At 45.3% G+C, this 18,804-nt stretch overlaps 1 protein-coding gene across 2 annotated transcripts in view; it reads left to right on the plus strand.

The window, feature by feature from the left end:
* The window catches only part of pik3c2b (phosphatidylinositol-4-phosphate 3-kinase, catalytic subunit type 2 beta), a 47,325-nt gene extending 28,644 nt beyond the window's left edge, over positions 1 to 18,681 (plus strand). The window contains exons 18-33 of one of the 2 annotated variants that reach the window (XM_044218126.1): positions 735 to 829; positions 1,478 to 1,658; positions 2,406 to 2,513; positions 3,690 to 3,782; positions 3,882 to 4,011; positions 4,618 to 4,754; positions 5,848 to 6,017; positions 6,784 to 6,940; positions 7,218 to 7,327; positions 8,776 to 8,977; positions 9,620 to 9,744; positions 10,754 to 10,871; positions 13,949 to 14,024; positions 14,471 to 14,577; positions 14,814 to 14,939; positions 16,154 to 18,681. In XM_044218126.1, the coding sequence (XP_044074061.1) occupies positions 735 to 829; positions 1,478 to 1,658; positions 2,406 to 2,513; positions 3,690 to 3,782; positions 3,882 to 4,011; positions 4,618 to 4,754; positions 5,848 to 6,017; positions 6,784 to 6,940; positions 7,218 to 7,327; positions 8,776 to 8,977; positions 9,620 to 9,744; positions 10,754 to 10,871; positions 13,949 to 14,024; positions 14,471 to 14,577; positions 14,814 to 14,939; positions 16,154 to 16,345 (2,127 nt within the window). In that variant the 3' untranslated portion in view covers positions 16,346 to 18,681. Of the gene's footprint in view, positions 1 to 734; positions 830 to 1,477; positions 1,659 to 2,405; positions 2,514 to 3,689; positions 3,783 to 3,881; positions 4,012 to 4,617; positions 4,755 to 5,847; positions 6,018 to 6,783; positions 6,941 to 7,217; positions 7,328 to 8,775; positions 8,978 to 9,619; positions 9,745 to 10,753; positions 10,872 to 13,948; positions 14,025 to 14,470; positions 14,578 to 14,810; positions 14,940 to 16,153 lie in introns of both variants that reach the window. The other variant, XM_044218117.1, reaches the window with a different exon arrangement.
* Positions 18,682 to 18,804: the final 123 nt, after the last annotated feature.

The raw sequence follows: 18,804 nt of genomic DNA on the forward strand, positions 1-18,804 counted from the left end.
ACGGGCGAGAGAGAGAGCGAGCGGCGGCGGTCGAGCGAGCTAGAGAATGAATGAAGAGCGGGAGCGACATTGGCGAGAACAAACCAGAGAACCAAAACGTTATTTTCTGATTGTTTCATGGCGGTTACGTTCTAAAGCACAAATAAAATCGCCCGCACCTCCGCACAGCCCCGCACGCTGTTATTGGCTGGTGGCCACACACACCTGCCCAAAGGTTGACGCCCAGAAACGAACTGAACACAGAAAACTAATAAGAAACTAAGAAAATGCAGGCGGGCAGCAGCTCTGCACACACAGACCCAGTCTGTGCTTTGTTTTTTAGGAGAATCCTACTAATTCTGCCTTTAACTGAGATTGAAAGAAACAGCAAAGAACGGACAGGAGTTAACCCGTGAGCGAGAACAGTGCTGCGTTTCAGCAGAGAGGTGATTACGACACGACTTGGAAAAATCAGGTTCACACATACGAGGAACGTGCTTTGGTGTTTTGGTGCAAAACAATCAACACAGTAGAAATATAAAGAAAGATAAAGCAAGTGCTGCAGGTCAGGAATCATAAATATAAAACTGACTAAGATATTAAAGAAGGATTACACGTCTACATGTATTTAAAATGTAATTTAAATTTTAAAGGGGAAATGAGTGATTTTGTCTGTATGAATAGAAAGTGACTGTCTCCTTTTGCAGAACTAATCCTGAGTGTAAAAGGTCTCATATTGTCTGTCTGTGTCTCAGGCGCTGAAGTACGAGTGTTACCTGGACAGCTCTCTGGTCCGTTTCCTCCTGCGGAGAGCCATCGGGGACGTTCGCATCGCTCACTACCTCTTCTGGTCAGCAGTCTGATTTACTGATCCCACAGACAGGACGAGTGCTGGCCTCACAGAGTTACTGTCACAATAGTTTTGCTCATCGCACGTCCAGTCAGAGCTCTGAAGGACCAGTTTAGTTGCCTCTGAATCACATTTTACAGGTTGAGTCGGTAACATTTGGAGGCGTTATTAGCCGAGTCGGACAGATAATCTCTGTCCTGTTTCTTTATCTGTTGAAGTAACTTTGTTACATGCTGGTGTGTGAAGAAGACGTCATTCAGACTTCTCATCTCAAGAGTCTCGTATCAGATAAAGTCCAGTCACATATCGAGTCTCGGTCGGTCAGATTACAAATCTGATTACAGTCTTGGACCTCGTTTACACGGAGTCACTTCATGTTTCTTATCTGATCTGAATAAAGCTCAGTGTGAAGACATGCAAGACGCATGAGAGACGCGTTGAAATCTGACTGTTTAAACATCTACAGAGTCGGTCCAGTCTGTCCCTTCTGACACTGAAATGACCTGTTACCGTTTATCTGATCCCTGACCTGATACCTGATTTACATGTAGGCGGATTGTCCTCAGATTTATGACCAACAGAGCCGATATGTGTTCAGATGAGAGTTCAGTTCAGTTCAGTTGAATCCAGATTGTGTCTGTCTCTCAGGCTGCTGAAGGACAACCTGCAGGACAGTCAGTTCAGCGCTCGCTATCAGCACCTTCTGGCCGCTCTGCTCTGCTGCGTCGGTCGAGGTCTCCGTGACGAGTTTGACCGTCAGAGCTGGCTCGTCTCCGTCCTCGCCAGGGTGGCTCACAAAGTGCGAGACGCCACGCCGTCCAGCAGACAGGTGAAGGAGGGTGCTGGAAAATAAAAACCACCTAATTATAGAAAACCATTACCTGTCCTGGGAAGTTATGTTTGGTCCTGGAGAAATATTTTCAGGTATTTTGCAAAGAGCAAATTGTCGTAAATCCAGGATTCCCATGCATCCTGGAAAACCTGGTAAATTGTGCACTTGTTTTTTTTCATTTCTGGAAAACACCTGGAAAATGATTATGACATTATGAGTTTCCTTGGAACATAATCTTGATATATTTTACGTAGAGCTGCTACTGTTACTATACTATAATCGATTCATCATCTGGCTGTTCGAGATGGTTGTTGACGTCTTCAGCTGTCAGAACCAAAGAGTTTCAGTTTACTGACATAAAACTGAGGAAAAACTTAAACAATTCATAGATTATCAAAATATTTGCTGAACAATTTTTTGTCGATCAAATAATCAATTAATTGTTTCACATCTATTTGATTATTTTTCTTTTACAAAGAACAAACTGGCCTAACGTATTATTATATATACTGTATGTACATAATGTCCCTGATTGATTAATAAAGAATTTAATGTTTCATTGACATAAATCACGAACTGTTCTGTGATTTTGAGGCTTTTTCATGATTTAATGTTGAACGTTGAGTGGAGCAACAATTCAGGACCAGTCCAGCAGGTGGCAGCAGAGACACTACGATGATCTACACATCAACAGTGTGTTAATAAGTGTGTGTGTGTGTGTGTGTGTGTGTGTGTGTGCTGCAGTGTGTCCTCAGGGAGGGTCTGGAGGAGATGAAGCAGTTCTTCTCGGTGAACAGCAGCTGTAGACTTCCTCTGAACCCGGCGCTGCTGGTCACAGGAATCAACATCCAGGTACTGAAGGAGACGCACTGATCTACCTGTAATAACACACACACCTGCCGACTGCTCACCTCACACTCGGACATGCCACAGAGATGAACAGCTGTGTGTGTGTACAAAGTCTCAAACGTCTTCATGAACAAAACGTCTTTCAGAATTCAGAGACCTGGAGGACAAAAGTGTTTCCTACAAAACTAAAGCTGAGTGTCACGGACCAACGTTAGCAGCTATGGATGCTAACGTTGGTCCTTCAGGCTGAAGCGTCTCAGCAGCTGCTGGACTGTGATGAAACGTGCTTCATCGTTCATGCTCCCCTCAGGATGAACTGTAATAACTCCGCTGATCCTCTGACTTTCCATCTAGCGCCACCATCAGGTCGACATGTTAACGTGTCCGACACTTTGGTTTCTGACCGTCTTACCTGCAGAGCTGCTGACGCTCCCATCAGCCTCAGCTGCACTCTGTGTCAGTTCTTATGTTGCAGCTCCGCCATCAATCCAGACAGCCCTCCATTCATCCTGATGGTGACCCCCCAAACCCCGCCCCCACCAACTAAAACAGTTTTGAGTTTCTGTCTGTATGTCCGCAGGTTTTTAACACAGTAAATATCTGTATCTGAATATGAGAGGAGAGAGTCAGTGTTCAGGAATTATTATTATTTTTCATGTTGCAGTGATAATATTAATGTATTTTGTCTCGCTTATCATTTTTTGTCTTACTTATATGCGGGGGATAATCATGCTCAAAGTTTTGGAACTGCAGTTCCCATGATGCTTTGGGGGATGTAAACAGGAAGTATAATGGAGTCAGTGAGTTAGCTGTGAGCTACAACTTGTTTTCAGCCTGTATCTGTTCACATGTAGTCAAACTGTCCCATCAGAGCAGCTGAAGCAGCAGTCAGCAGCTCCTGTCACACTGAATCTAAAAATATGTGTTTCACGTCTGTGTGTTCAGATTTGAGTTACGACTCTTGAGTGTGATACTCGACGCAAATTGCACAGTTCGCCTCTTTTCATCCTCTGGAGAGCAGGAACGAGATCAGGACGTTTCACGATGATCTGAGATATCGTCGCCCTTCAGCCGCTACTGAGCGATTTAAATGTGTCAGGTGGTGGTTACATACAAGTGATCGTGTTCAGTTGCGATTGGAGATACAGTGACATTTCTCTTCTTCTCTGTCTTTTATAGTCGTGTTCGTTCTTCAACTCCAACGCTGTTCCTCTCAAACTGTCCTTCCAAAACCTCGACCCTCTGGGAGACAACATAAACGTCATCTTCAAGGTAAAACGTTTCACCTGTTTTCATCTCTGAGGCTGAATTCAGGCTGTTCAGTCTGGTTTAAGCAGCTTGAATTCACTCTCACCTGATGTCTCTGTCCAGTCAGGAGACGACCTGCGGCAGGATATGCTGACTCTGCAGGTGATCCGGATCATGAACAAGATCTGGATCCAGGAGGGTCTGGACATGAAGATGGTCATCTTCAAATGTTTCTCCACCGGCAGAGGACGAGGTGAGGACACACCAGGTGTATAACAGGTGGACAGGTGTATATGTGTATATCACAGGTAGACAGGTGTATATCACAGGTGGACAGGTGTATATCACAGGAGGACATGTGTATAACAGGTGGACAGGTGTATACCACAGGAGGACAGGTGTATACTAGGGGGACAGGTGTATAGTAGGGTGACATGTGTATACTAGGAGGACAGGTGTATACCACAGGGGGACAGGTGTATACCGGGGGGGACAGGTGTATACCACGGGGGGACAGGTGTATACCAGGGGGGGACAGGTGTATACCACAGGAGGACAGGTGTATACTAGGGGGACAGGTGTATACTAGGAGGACAGGTGTATACCACAGGGGGACAGGTGTATACCAGGGGGACAGGTGTATAGTAGGGCGACATGTGTATACCACAGGAGGACAGGTGTATAGTAGGATGACATGTGTATACTAGGAGGACAGGTGTATACCACAGGGGGACAGGTGTATACCAGGGGGACAGGTGTGTCTGTCTGAGCAGTCAAACGTGTTCTAGTCTTATTCACAAATAGGAAGAAATAAATAAAATAAAGTATGATTGACAGGTGTGTTGTTACCCATTCTCAGGTATGGTGGAGATGATTCCTCATGCTGACACTCTGAGGAAGATCCAGGTGGAACATGGAGTAACTGGGTCCTTTAAAGACCGACCGCTGGCCGACTGGCTGCAGAAACACAACCCTACTGACGAGCAGTACGACAAGGTACGCACACCTGTACACACACCTGTACGCACACCTGTACACACAGACTCTCCACAGATCTGGCAGGTCTTAAGCCCTGAAGCTCAAGTTTTAGTGTCTTTGCTGTTTTTATACAGCTGTGAATAAAGATCTCATGGATCGTCACATTAAGTGGCACCACGTACTTCTTAGATTTAGATTATTGATTATAGATCCTGGTTCAGATTCTTGTCATAGTGTGAGAGTCAGAAGAAACCTGCTTTATATTCAGCAGATTCAGGCTGCCGTTAATGTTTTATTAATTTTGGTGAAAACATATAATATAATGAACTAATGAACATTCTGTATCTCACCAAGCACACGTTGCTTGGTGAGATACGTGCTTCCTGATACCTGAGGATGAGGGGAAGGTGAAGAGTCTGTTAGTTTCTCAGAAACATCTGTAACAAAACATCTGGAATAATTTTCAGCCCCATATTAAAGTCTTTGGAGACAAAATTCATTAATCATACCAGGAGACGTCAGCAGTCATGCAAAGTCACATTTAATGAAGTCAGACTTGGATCAATAAGTCTCTTCACAACACAGCCCTCAGTCCCACCTGACCCACCTGAACTACCTGAACTACCTGACCCGCCTGACCTGCCTGACCTGCCTGACTTACCTGACCTACCTGAACTACCTGACCCGCCTGACCCACCTGACCTACCTGACCCGCCTGACCTGCCTGACCTGCCTGATTTATCTGACCCACCTGAACTACCTGACCCGCCTGACCCACCTGACCTACCTGACCCGCCTGACCTGCCTGACCTGCCTGATTTACCTGACCCATCTGACCCACCTGAACTACCTGACCCGCCTGACCCACCTGTCTGACCTACCTGACCCGCTGACCTACCTGATCCGCCTGGCCCACCTGACCCACCTGACCCACCTGACCTATCTGACCCACCTGACCAATCTGACCTACCTGACCCGCCTGACCTGCCTGAACTACCTGACATACATAACTTACCTGTTGTACCTGACCAGCCTGGGACCCTCATCACTGAATATGATGAACATACATGCAGTGTACAGTTACTAACTGTACTGTATAAACTGTGTTCAGGCGGTGGAGAACTTCATCTACTCGTGTGCCGGCTGCTGCGTGGCGACCTACATCCTGGGAATCTGCGACCGCCACAACGACAACATCATGCTGAAGACCAGCGGTCACATGTTCCACATCGACTTCGGGAAGTTCCTGGGACACGCACAGATGTTCGGAAACATCAAACGGTGAGAGTCATGATGTCATATTCCTGTGTGATGAAGAGCTGTGACATCATCAGCCATCATCATCATTATCCATGTTTAAAGAACTGACTCCTGATCAGCCTGAACTCAGGTTCACTGAACACTAAAATGCTGAATCTCACAGAAGCAAAGTCCAGTCACAGTTTTCTCATGGCAGCGTATCGAGCAGCTCAATCAGCGCTCTGACAGTTTGGTATCATAATATATTAATATAAAAGCACAATAACAATAATATAGTAGTAATACATTGTTATTATATAGCAGTGATATGGGTTTTTCAATGGCTGATGCCGATATTTAGAGAGCAGGACATATAATGCCGATATCAAAACAAAGAAAAGTCATGTATAATTTCATTATTCCATGCACATTACAATCTAATATACGTGGTTATCTTAGCCAGTAACATGTTGTTTTAGGTGGAATTTTTATTAATTAATGAAATTGAAAAATACATTGGTTTTGCTGTAGATTTCAGGACGTGACGGGCGAGCAGGGTACAGTCATTCTACTGCATTATTCTATACAATCATAACATGATATATATTCAACACTAGCCAGTAATGGTTTTAGATTACATTCGCTGTCATTTAGGAGAAACGTGTTAACATTTAGAAAAGACGATGGTGACTGAGGATATTTAGGCAAATGTTTACAACAGGATGCAGGAGAGTTGTAGCCTGTATGTTATTGTTAATTGTGTCTGTGCTGTGATTGGTGTGTGATGCGGATCATGTGACGCGTGCAGGGACCGCGCCCCCTTCGTCTTCACCTCCGACATGGCGTACGTCATCAACGGAGGGGACAAACCGTCCAGTCGCTTCCACGACTTTGTGGATCTGTGCTGCGAGGCGTACAACCTGATCAGGAAACACACACACCTGTTCCTCAACCTGCTGGGCCTGGTGAGTACAACACACACACACACACACACACACACACACACACACACACACTCATCAACACACACTCTCCAGTGATGGTGTTGTCTCTGATGTCCATAAACGCTCATAAATCTGCTTAGAAATCATAGAAAAAAGAAGCTGCTTATAACTTCGCCTGATAATCAGCATATTTCTCTTCAGTATCAACAGTAAACCTGTGATAGATGGCTGTTTCCATGGTTACAGAGCAAACAGGTAATGCTGTTGCGGGTGTGCGTGTGTGTGTGTGTGTGTGCAGATGTTGTCCTGTGGGATTCCTGAACTGTCTGATCTGGAGGATCTGAAGTACGTCTACGACGCGCTGAGACCTCACGAGTCTGAGGCCGACGCCACCATGTACTTCACCAGGTGCGCACACACACACACACACACACACACACACACCAGGTACAGATACGACGGTTTATTAACTCTACACCCTAAAACAGAGGCATACAGGATGGATGAAGAAGACAAAAAAACTAATGAATTTCAGTCTACTGTCTGTTATATCGTCATCTGCTGGAAACAGTTCTAGTTCCAGATTCAGATTTGATTAGAAAGACGGTGTCGTCCCTCATTCGTCCAGCAGTGATCTATCGTAGAAAAGGTTTCAGTCGTAGTCGTCTGGACGCTGTTTTCAGAATCAAGACGTTTCGGCTCCCATCCGGAAGTCATTCTCAATTGTGAAAAAATTGGACGGGAACTGGAAATTTAAGATAATCTGAGTTACATAAGCCCCGCCCTCAGGAAGGAGTCTACCTGAGTATCTGTTCATTAGCTAGTTTCACCTGAAACTGACCTAATAGTTTCAAGATGGCCCAGTAATCAGTAATCAGGCCTATTGTTCTCTGGCTGCACCTCCCTCATCACTGTTAAGTGTTCAAAGAGGGGTTCTCTTTCTTCACAAAAATGGCTTCCTTGACACCCCGTTCAAAGAAGAAAGAGAACCGGTGGAAATGGTGGTCTGAGATTTAATCTGCCCAAAGTCTATCAGAGTGTATTATCACCTTGGTCACGGCCATCACATGCTAATCAGGTACTTAACAGTGATGACGTAGATGCAGCCAGAGAACAATAGGCCTGATTACTGATCACTGGGCCATCTTGAAACTATTAGGTCAGTTTCAGGTGAAACCAGCTATTAACAGATACTCAGGTAGACTCCTTCCTGAGGGCGGGGCTTATGTAACTCAGATTAGCTTAAATTTCCAGTTCCCGTCCAATTTTTTCACAATTGAGAATGACTTCCGGATGGGAGCCGAAACGTCTTGATTCTGAAAACAGTGTCCAGACGACTACGACTGAAACCTTTTCTACGATTTGATTAGAAAGGAAGTCAGAGCTTTAAAGGACTCCACCAGGTTTCCTCCGTGCAGATCAGTTTACTGCTCATGGTTAGTCCTCCTGTGGAGACAGTTCTGCCAACTTGTTTTCCTTGTAATTAAATGACGTGTTCTGACGATCCAACATGTCAGTAACTCAGTCTGGTGTCCCACATACACAAGGCAGTAAATAAAAAGGCCTAAAGGCAACTAGGCTAACGTGAGACAGTAGCAATCTCAGCCTCGTGACTTTTTTTCTCCAACTTTATTGGCAAACATTGAATGTACAGAGAACAGAAGTGATGTATCACACAAACACAAGAAAAACATACAGTCGAACATCAACAGAGGACATAAATAATAAATAAGTAAATACACAAAAAATAAAAATGACAGGTTGATGTTAGTCAATTCTGAGTGTGAAAAGACAGACGGTAAAACCACACTGGTCCTTTAACCCTCTCTCTACCTGTGTCCGTGTGACCTGAGCAGGTTGATCGAGTCCAGTCTGGGTAGCGTCGCCACCAAACTCAACTTCTTCATCCACAATCTGGCTCAGATGAAGTTCGCCTCCTCGGAGGATCGTCCCACGCTGTCGTTCGCTCCCAGAGTCCACACGGCGAAGAGCGACGGCCTCATCAGAAACCTCTACATCTGCAGACACATCCGCACCGCCAATCCCAGCAAAGGATACGTGAGTCCAACTGCGACATGCAGGACGGGTAGTTAAAGAAAGATGCAGGGCGGGTAGTTAAAGAAAGATGCAGGGCGGGTAGTTAAGGGACGATGCAGGATGGGTAGTTAAGGGACTATGCAGGGCAGGTAGTTAAGGGACGAAGCAGGGCGGGTAGTTAAGGGACGATGCAGGACAGGTAGTTAAGGGACTATGCAGGGCGGGTAGTTAGATCATAGGTGCTAATTGAGATGAAATAGGTTAAACATAAAAATATACAAATAATAAAAACAGGTACAAACGGATGAGCCAAAGAACAAAGAAGGCTTCATTAGCCACTTTTGTGGAAAGAAACGCTCGACAGATAATCATTTATTGGTTTGATTTGTCTGATATTTGTTGATAAGTGGTTGAAACTCAAACATAAATGAGCTGAAGGAACTTTTAGTTGTTTATTGTCTGGGTTTGAACGTTGGAGGTTCTTTGTGAGGACCTATCAGAGTGTCCTGAGGACATTTTCTCTGGTCCTCTTCAAAGAGCTGTTAGAGGGTTATGACTTGGTGTTAGCATTAAGGTCAGGTTAAGGTTAGGGGACAGGGATGAAGTCACTGAGCGTCCTCGCAGGTCTAGAAGTACAGATGTGTGTGTGCGTGTGTTTTTCAGGCCTTTGTTGTGAAGGTGGAGCGTGACGGTCAGCAGGAGGCGCTGCTGGTTCAGAGGACGTTTGAAGAGTTTCATGAACTTCACAGCAAACTGAGACTCACCTTCCCCTCATCCAAACTACCCAGGTACACACTCAGCTGAATTCAATTTTATTTAGAGAGAGAGAGAGAGACAGACAGATAATAATAAGACCAATAACAACAACTGTAGTAGCAGTTGTTGAGCAGGAACATGGGGGCAGCAGGCGGCCCACAACCACAGATCCAGACTCTGCAGGAACACGGGGGCAGCAGGTGGCCAACAACCACAGATCCAGACTCTGCAGGAACATGGGGGCAGCAGGTGGCCCACAACCACAGATCCAGACTCTGCAGGAACACGGGGGCAGCAGGTGGCCCACAACCACAGATCCAGACTCTGCAGCTCCGGAGGCAGAAATACCTGCTGAAAGCGACAGAAGGAGAGAGGAGAGAGACGAGAAAGCACAGAACTACGGGAGAGAGAAGATGTTGAGTTAGTAACATGCAGTAATGGGATAAACATGCATACAGATGGAGAGGGAGAGGAGGAGAGAGGTGCATCATGGGAAGTCTCCCGGCAGTCTAGGCCTATAGCAGCATAACTAAGGGATGGTTCAGGACTCACCCAAGCCAGCCCTAACTATAAGCTTTATCACAGAGGAAAGTCTTAAGCCTGCTCTTAAATGTGGAGATGGTGTCTGCCTCCCGAACCCAAACTGGGACCTGGTTCCACAGGAGAGGAGCCTGATAACTGAAGGCTCTGGCTCCCGGTCTACTTTTGGAGACTCTAGGAACCACCAGTAACCCTGCATCCTGGGAGCGCAGTGTTCTAGTCGGGTAATAAGGTATTATGAGATCTTTAAGATACGATGGTGCCTGAACATTAAGAGCTTTGTAGGTGAGGAGAAGGATTTTAAACTCTATTCTGGATTTTACAGGGAGCCAGTGCAGAGAAGCTAATATTGGAGAGATATGATCTCTTTTCCTGGTTCTTGTCAGGACACGTCTCGTCCTCTGTGACCTTTACATCCCCCCAAACACACACACACACACACACACACACTCAGGACTCGGTTTCAGGGTTCAGCGTATCTCCTCTTTGCTCTGCCCACAGTTTCCCGAGCCGTTTTGTGATTGGTCGGTCCCGTGGTGAGGCGACGGCTGATAGGAGGAAAGACGAGCTCAACGGTTACGTGTGGCACCTGATCCACGCCGCCCCGGACGTCGCTCAGGTGATGAATAACTGTGTCCTTCAGTACTTACAGGTTCTGGTTCTTTGCTGGAGCGTCGGACGAGACTTCAGAGGGATATTATTTTGTCTTGATTGTCTCCTCATTTTACGTCTTCGTCCCTCTGACATGAGACGTCCTCCCGTCTCATCTGAGGAGACACATGTTTATGTGTTTGTTTGCCTTTTATGTTGCACGCTTACAGATCAACCTAACATCCCCTTAAAAATCCTCAGGTGGTTTCACTTCTCACCTGGCGGCAGTGGCGTACAGGTGTACTCCAGTACACTGTGACATCACTGCCGGGCGGGGTTACAGGTGTAACAGAGGGAGCACACTTCAGTGATGAAACAGACTGAAACTCTGAGCCAGAGAAACACTGATGTTACGATGCCGTTTAAAGCTTTTTTATAAACAAAGTTTCTGATACATTCAGGTTTTCTCATCAAACCTCACGCGGGAACATTTTCATGCGCTTCTCCTAAACCTCTCAGTCAGGTTTGTTCTTACAAGTCAAATTCACCAAAATCTCTTCACTGCACAAACTTGTTGTAAATGAACTCGTTTGAACTTGATGGACGTCACCTGTTCAGCAAGTGAACGTTGGTGACATTAGATTAGATTAGATTCAACTTTGTCATTACACATGTACAAAGTACAAGGCAACGAAATGCAGTTTAGGTCGAACCAGAAGTGCAGTAAGCAAGTGCAGGATATAAAGTGTGTGCATGAATGCAGGATAGAGCAGGATTATGAAAATATTTTACAAGTGGTGCTATGGACATTATATACAGATGGCGTTACTATAAACAGAAGTATACTGATGGATATGTACAGCAATGAATTGGACCGGGCAGAACAGCAGTGCAGTGAATATTAAGTTGTGCAAATTATGGACAGAAAAAGTGAACATACATCATACTGTATTCAGTACTCTGTACTGAATACAGTATGATGCAGTGTATGTATAAATAAATAGTCAGGTAGTGGTTGCCGTCATGTTGCCGTCACGTTGTCTTCATGTTGTCGTCATGTTGCCTTCACGTTGTCTTCATGTTGTCGTCATGTTGCCTTCACGTTGTCTTCATGTTGTCGTCATGTTGCCTTCATGTTGTCTTCATGTTGCCGTCACGTTGCCTTCACGTTGTCTTCACGTTGCCGTCATGTTGTCGTCACGCGTCACGTTGCCTTCACGTTGTCTTCATGTTGTCGTCATGTTGCCTTCACGTTGCCTTCACGTTGTCTTCATGTTGTCGTCATGTTGCCTTCACGTTGCCTTCACGTTGTCTTCACGTTGTCTTCATGTTGCCGTCATGTTGTCGTCACGTTGCCTTCACGTTGTCTTCATGTTGTCGTCATGTTGCCTTCACGTTGTCTTCATGTTGCCGTCACGTTGCCGTCATGTTGTCGTCACGTTGCCGTCACGTTGTCGTCACGTTGCCGTCACGTTGCCTTCATGTTGTCGTCACGTTGCCTTCATGTTGCCGTCATGTTGTTGTCACGTTGCCGTCACGTTGTCGTCACGTTGCCTTCATGTTGTTGTCATGTTGCCTTCATGTTGCCGTCATGTTGTCGTCATGTTGTCGTCACGTTGTCGTCATGTTGCCTTCATGTTGTCGTCACGTTGTCTTCATGTTGTCGTCACGTTGTCGTCATGTTGCCTTCATGTTGCTGTCATGTTGTCGTCACGTTGTCTTCATGTTGCCTTCATGTTGTCGTCACGTTGCCGTCACGTTGTCGTCACGTTGCCCGTCACGTTGTCGCCACGTTGCCGCCACGTTGCCTTCATGTTGTCGTCACGTTGTCTTCATGTTGTCGTCACGTTGCCTTCATGTTGCTCGTCACGTTGCCGTCACGTTGTCTTCATGTTGCCTTCGTGTTGTCGTCATGTTGTCGTCACGTTGCCTTCATGTTGTCGTCACGTTGCCGTCACGTTGCCGTCACGTTGCCTTCATGTTGTCGTCACGTTGCCGTCACGTTGCCGTCACGTTGCCTTCACGTTGCCGTCACGTTGCCGTCACGTTGCCGTCACGTTGTCGTCGTGTTGTCGTCACGTTGTCGTCCTGCAGCTGCTGTATCAGTCAGTTAGTTTCAGTGTGTCTCTCATGTTTCATCTTCAGTTCAGCTTCAGTTTCATTTCTAGTCAGGGGTTTCTTGGAAATGTTCTCAGTGTGAAGAAACCTATCAGCCCGTACACACACACACACACACACACACACACACACACACACACACACACACACACACACACACACACACACACACACACACACACACACACACTCTCAGGGTGTGGATCAGCTCTGCTGTATCAGGTCTTTCCAGTTTTAGAAACTTGGCAGAATGAATGTCTAAGAGTTTCTTGTCTCTGCTGTTGACTCTCTCACATAGTCAAACTAAATATGACTTTATATCTTATTATTTTATTATATTTGCATGTATTTGCATCAAAGCTGTCGCGTTGCTCCTGTCTGGAGGTTTCTGCCATTAAACATCAGCTTCACTGAGTTTATTTAACTTCCTGCTTCACTGTGAAGAAACAAGCCATCGGGAGTGACGTCACATGTTTATATGTAAACAGTATTTATTAACCTTTACTGACTTCCTTCTCGGCGTGGATTTAATCAGAAGTCACTAAAGCAGGTTTATGACTGTAACTGTTGGACTTCCTGTTTGTCTGACAGCAGATTCGTCCTGCAGGTTGAGGATGTAAATAATCTGAAGTTGTTTCTACAAACTTTAAGTTTCTTCAGCATCAGAATATAAAAGTGACTGAACATCAAACATAAAAGCTTAAAGACAGAAATATAAAACATTTGTTTTGAGTGCAATAAAAGATCAGATGATGGCTTGTGATCATTTATGATCTGACCTGTAACTGGTTAATAATCCTGGTAGCGTGATCATCATTAACCTTTAAATCAACAATTCAACACTCATTATCATTATGTCATTATTTTCTGACTAATCAGAGATGAATAAAACTAAATATGACTATATGAATATGAAGCGTCGCCTCTTTAGTGTCCAGATGTAAACAGATGAAACATCTAATTCAAAATATAAATTGTGTGTTGCAGTGTGACCTCGTCTACACCTTCTTCCACCCGCTGCCCCGAGACGAGAGACCAGGAACCCCCACCAGCAAACCAGCAGGTACGCACACACACACACACACACACACACACACACACACACAGCAGTGTATTTAAAGGTACGGTGCACATTAATCGACGTGTACATGTAACATCAGTGTTGCAGCATGTGGAGGGTTTGAGCTCCACCCGACTGTGATCCATTAAGACCCTGTTAAAGTTTAACTGGTCCACCCACACATGCTTCACTATTACACACCTGCCAAAGAGCACACACACACACACACACACACACACACACACAGTCAGGGTTTAAAGTCTGGTGTGTTTTCCAGCCTCTGATTAGATCAGTGTGTTCAGGTCACAGCTGGAGTTAACTCACACTCTTATCCTGGTTACACTGGTTGTATAAGTGTACAGACCTGCAGTCAGCAGCTCAGCTGTTGATCTGACGTGTCTCTGTGTGTACTTGAGTGTGTGTTTTTGTGTATGTTGTGTGTGTTGCAGAGCTCTCGTGGTCTCCAGCTTCAGGGAAAGAGCTCGGCGAGGTCAAACTGTCCATCTCCTACAAGAACAACAAACTCTTCATCATGGTCATGCACATACGAGGACTGGTCAGTCTGACTGTGTGTGTGTGTGTTTGTGCATGTGTGTTGAGTGTGCATCCAGACTTGTTGCTAGGTAACTGCTCTGTGACATCACATGGTTTGTTGTCTGGAACAATAAAACTCTCAGCAGATTTATTACAACAGTCATCTGTTAATCTGATGTTCTCAAACTGCTCGGAGGAAACATCAACTGGTTCTGGTGGAACCCAACTGAGAGTCATATGTTCTTATTCATGCAGCAGCCCCTGCAGGACGGCACAGACCCGGACCCCTACGTGAAGCTCTACCTCCTCCCGGACCCCCAGAAGACCGGCAAGAGGAAGACCAAGGCAGCACGACGCACCTGTAACCCCACCTACAACGAGATGGTACAAACTGTACTTCCTGTCTGATAATATGAGGCTCTGATTGGTTCATCAGTTAGTATGCGGACGTTTCTTATTATGCAGATGATATTAAACTTGATAGCACAGAAACAGGAAGTCCTGATACCTGCCAGCCAATCAGAAACCAGCGGCTCTTCTGAATAATGGGACAGTGAAGTAACCCGATGAGCTGCTGGCGTGCAGGCGTACAAACATGAGCTGCGATAACATACGCTGCTTCTCTGAGCTAACAGCTAAAGCTAAAGTGAACTCACCTCAACATTCAGGTAACAACACTGTAGTTTAAACAGCAACATTTAAAGCAGCAGAAAATACATCCAAACCTGTGGACTCAAGTCTCAATCATGCATGTCAGTCTGTACGGTATCAGTTTGTAGTCCCATTCTTATTGGTCGGTTCGGTCGCCGCAGGCTGGTTACGGTCTCCAAAGCTAACAAATCATCCGTCGGTGGACGAGTCTCGCAGTGAGAACGTTTTGGATCAAAGATTTGACCACGTTTCTCTCACGAGTGTCGACTTTGGTCTCAGACGGACCAGAATCACACAGCGTGAAGGGACCCGAAGTCTTCCAGCTGTCAAGACCGAGTCTCAAATCACATTTTTGTGACCTAAGTTTGGCTCGAGGTCTGACAAAGACAAAGACAAACTGATTCAAATCTGGAGGTCAAAGGTCACCGTGACCTCACAAAACACGTTTTTGCCCATAACTCAAGAACTGATGCGGTAATTATGACAGAGTTTCACACAGATGCTTAATGGGAAACACAGATGACGTGATGACGTTTTTTACCCAAAAGGTCAAAGGTCAACTTCGCTGTGACATCGTAATGTCCTGGAAAAACCCTTTTTTTGTCCGTTATTCAACACCGCAGCTCAGGAACAGAGGGGGAGACTGACCTCGGGGTCTGAGGCGTGGTAGCGACCGTAGTGTTTGGAGGGTTTGAGCTCCACCTCCATAGTGATGACTTCCATTTAGCCCTAAAATACACGTTATACCTTTTCTCCAAGTCTTCACTGTATATATATTATGAGTCTGGATGGAAACTGCAGCGTGACTGGCTGGTGGAGGCAGGCCGCCGCGGGGCGCTGACTCTAGTTATGTATTTTCGTCCGTCCTCGTTTCTTGTCTTCTTCTTCTGTTCGGTCTCATTTTCCTTTTATTGATTTCCCCTCCTCCTCCTCCCTCCCCCCTCCAGCTGGTGTATGAGCGGATCCCTCGGGGGGACCTGGACCAGAGGGTGATCCACCTGCGGGTTCTTGGTGACGGGGCTTTCTGGGAGAACACCTTGCTGGGAGAGACCTTCATCCCTCTGAAGAGGCTGGTCCCGGGTCAGCACTGGGTGGACTGGCACCAGCTGGGTGCCGCCGGCTCCGACTCTGGCCACTGACAGACAGGAGACAGGAAGCGGTGGATCGAGAGGAAGAGAAGAAGAGAAGCGGTTCTCCTCACGGGGACAGAAGACAAAAGGAAAACCCTTTCAAAGTAAAAGCCGTGTGGCTGATCCTCCCTCTGCGTGAGAGAGTTTAGGTTTAAAGCTGCAGTTTACCTTCACTGACGTCAGCAGAAAAACGTTATTTTGGAGACGTTTGGTTAGTTTTTGAACGCACTCACACAGACAACATCTGGACTTTTATTGGTAATTTATCAGATCAATAATTATTATAAAATAAATAATTATTTAAGACATTTTCATCAGAGTTTTGCGAATGAGGCAGATTTATTTTCATGATCAGGTCCTTTAAACTTTTTCAAAATTTAAAATTCTCCCGATTTGATTTCAAGACAACAAACAGTCCAATGAAGTTAATGAGTTAAACCGACTAACTAGTTCTTTTGTTCTCGGTCTTAAACTTAACGTAAATATGTGAACACAAATGAGAACTTTTACACTTTAAGCAGAGTTAGTTGTAATGTCGTTAATCGAAGACAGTCTGGATTCACTCACGCCTTTATGTTGAAGGGACGACAGATGAAGGAGTTTCCTGTTCAGACTCTGATGTTTCTTCTTCTTCACTTTGTTTTCAGACGATTCGATGATCAAACGATTCCCTTTGAAGTGATTTTTTAGAATAATATTCACTGCTTTTGGTTCTGACTGATGATTTAGTGATATTTTTCTTCCTGTCTGCACGCGTTGAATCATCAGACAAACGGACACGAAGTTCAGAATTAATATAATAATAATAAGAAGAAGAAGAATTACAATTAAAGACTTATTATCTCATAATCTCATTACACTCACATTATCATGGATGAAGGTGGAGAAAAATAAGAAAGTAAATGCACATTTACTGTTCAGACAGTTTGTTCACATTTTACACAACTTTTATTGTAAATCATTTCGAGAAAGAAACTTTTTTTTAGAAACTTTATTTAATACAGAAGTAATTAATGAGATAAAACCACCCGTTTGTGGCCAGTTGAGTCATTTTCCAGGACTTTTCCAGGACCGAAAAGCTGCATTTAAGAATTCCAGGGACATTTGTTTGCAGCTTTTTGCGTCTGGAAAATAAAACCTTGCGATTTCAGCACAAAAAGAGAAGAGTTTTAACTTTGTGAGCTGCAGGAGTGTTTCTGTACATACAGAGCTTTAGCCTAAATGTTGCTAACAGGAAGTAGCTGAAGTGGTGTTGGAGTCGAGTTGTGTTAGCGCCGTACAGACAGGAAGCAGACTGCGGGATATTTTTATAGCGAGGATGTGGATTTGATTTTCTATCTGTGTGAGCGTCTGAGAGAGGTCAGGAGGAAGAGGTGTCGCTCAGTTTGCCTTTAAGCTCGCCGTGTCTCGTTTCCTTTCAGCTCTTAATAATCCGCTAATCAGCGTCTTTGAAGCACGGGCCGCCGCTCGCCCTCCGGCTCCGCGTTTCTGCATTTCATTCCTTGTTTTTTTTTAATCCTCTTTCTGCCTGTGGTTTTGTACTTTTTGGGAACGATTTGTGGCCGTTTTAAAACTGCGTCCGTGGGTTTCTAACAATCCAGGTCGCAGTGAATATTGAAGGGGAAGCGAGTTCTTTTCCTGCAGGTTGTTTTTTGCGCCGCGGACGAGACAAACTGAGGAACCTGCAGGAAACAAACTCCACTGATCTGTTCAACACTCTTTTCCAGAAACATGTTCGAAAGCTCGAGAAGAAGTTCAGATTCATAAATGCTTTTCCTGAGATGTGAGCTGCAGCTGAGGCTGCTCAGTTCGGTTTAATCAGCATTTATTTTAATATTAATAACATCCGGTGGGCCTTTCCCATGGCAGCGGCTGCCGGACAGGCGGCCGGCGTCGCTATGGGACGCGCCGTCGGGGCCGCTGTGTTCGGACAGGACACGGAGCGAGTTTTAGAGGCGGTGCCAAGTATTATTTAAACATTCAGATGAAGAGCGCAGCCCAACACCTGAGTAACTCGGGGAGTGTGAAGTTACTCCGCTCGTTTTAAAAAAAGGCAGCTTTCCTCGTGTTGCTGTGATGGGAAGGAGTGTTGTGCAGTGAAGGTGGTGAGTTTGAGTCCCGAGGCCGGTGGCACGCTGGGCCACAGGGACAGAATGTAAGTTCACAGTGAACTGGATCTTTACGTACTGTACATACTGAAGTGAAAATGTGACTTAGATTTTCCACTGCAGCGTCGTGTGACCCACCGCTCTGACTTACAGGCTGTTATTAATGTGTAACTTTAATTTTGGAACATGTTTTATATTATTTGCACTACAAAATAAACTTGAACTGAAAAAAAAAAAGGTTGAGTTTCCTCTGAAACATCTTTTTTCCTTTTCTCTCCCTGCATCTGAACGTCTCCTCCTCTTCTTCACCTTCATCCTCTCCTGCTCTTTTCCCTACCTGCATACGCTTTCTCTCATCTT

Source organism: Siniperca chuatsi, linkage group LG2, assembly GCF_020085105.1.
Source record: "Siniperca chuatsi isolate FFG_IHB_CAS linkage group LG2, ASM2008510v1, whole genome shotgun sequence".
NCBI classification, from domain to species: domain Eukaryota; kingdom Metazoa; phylum Chordata; class Actinopteri; order Centrarchiformes; family Sinipercidae; genus Siniperca; species Siniperca chuatsi.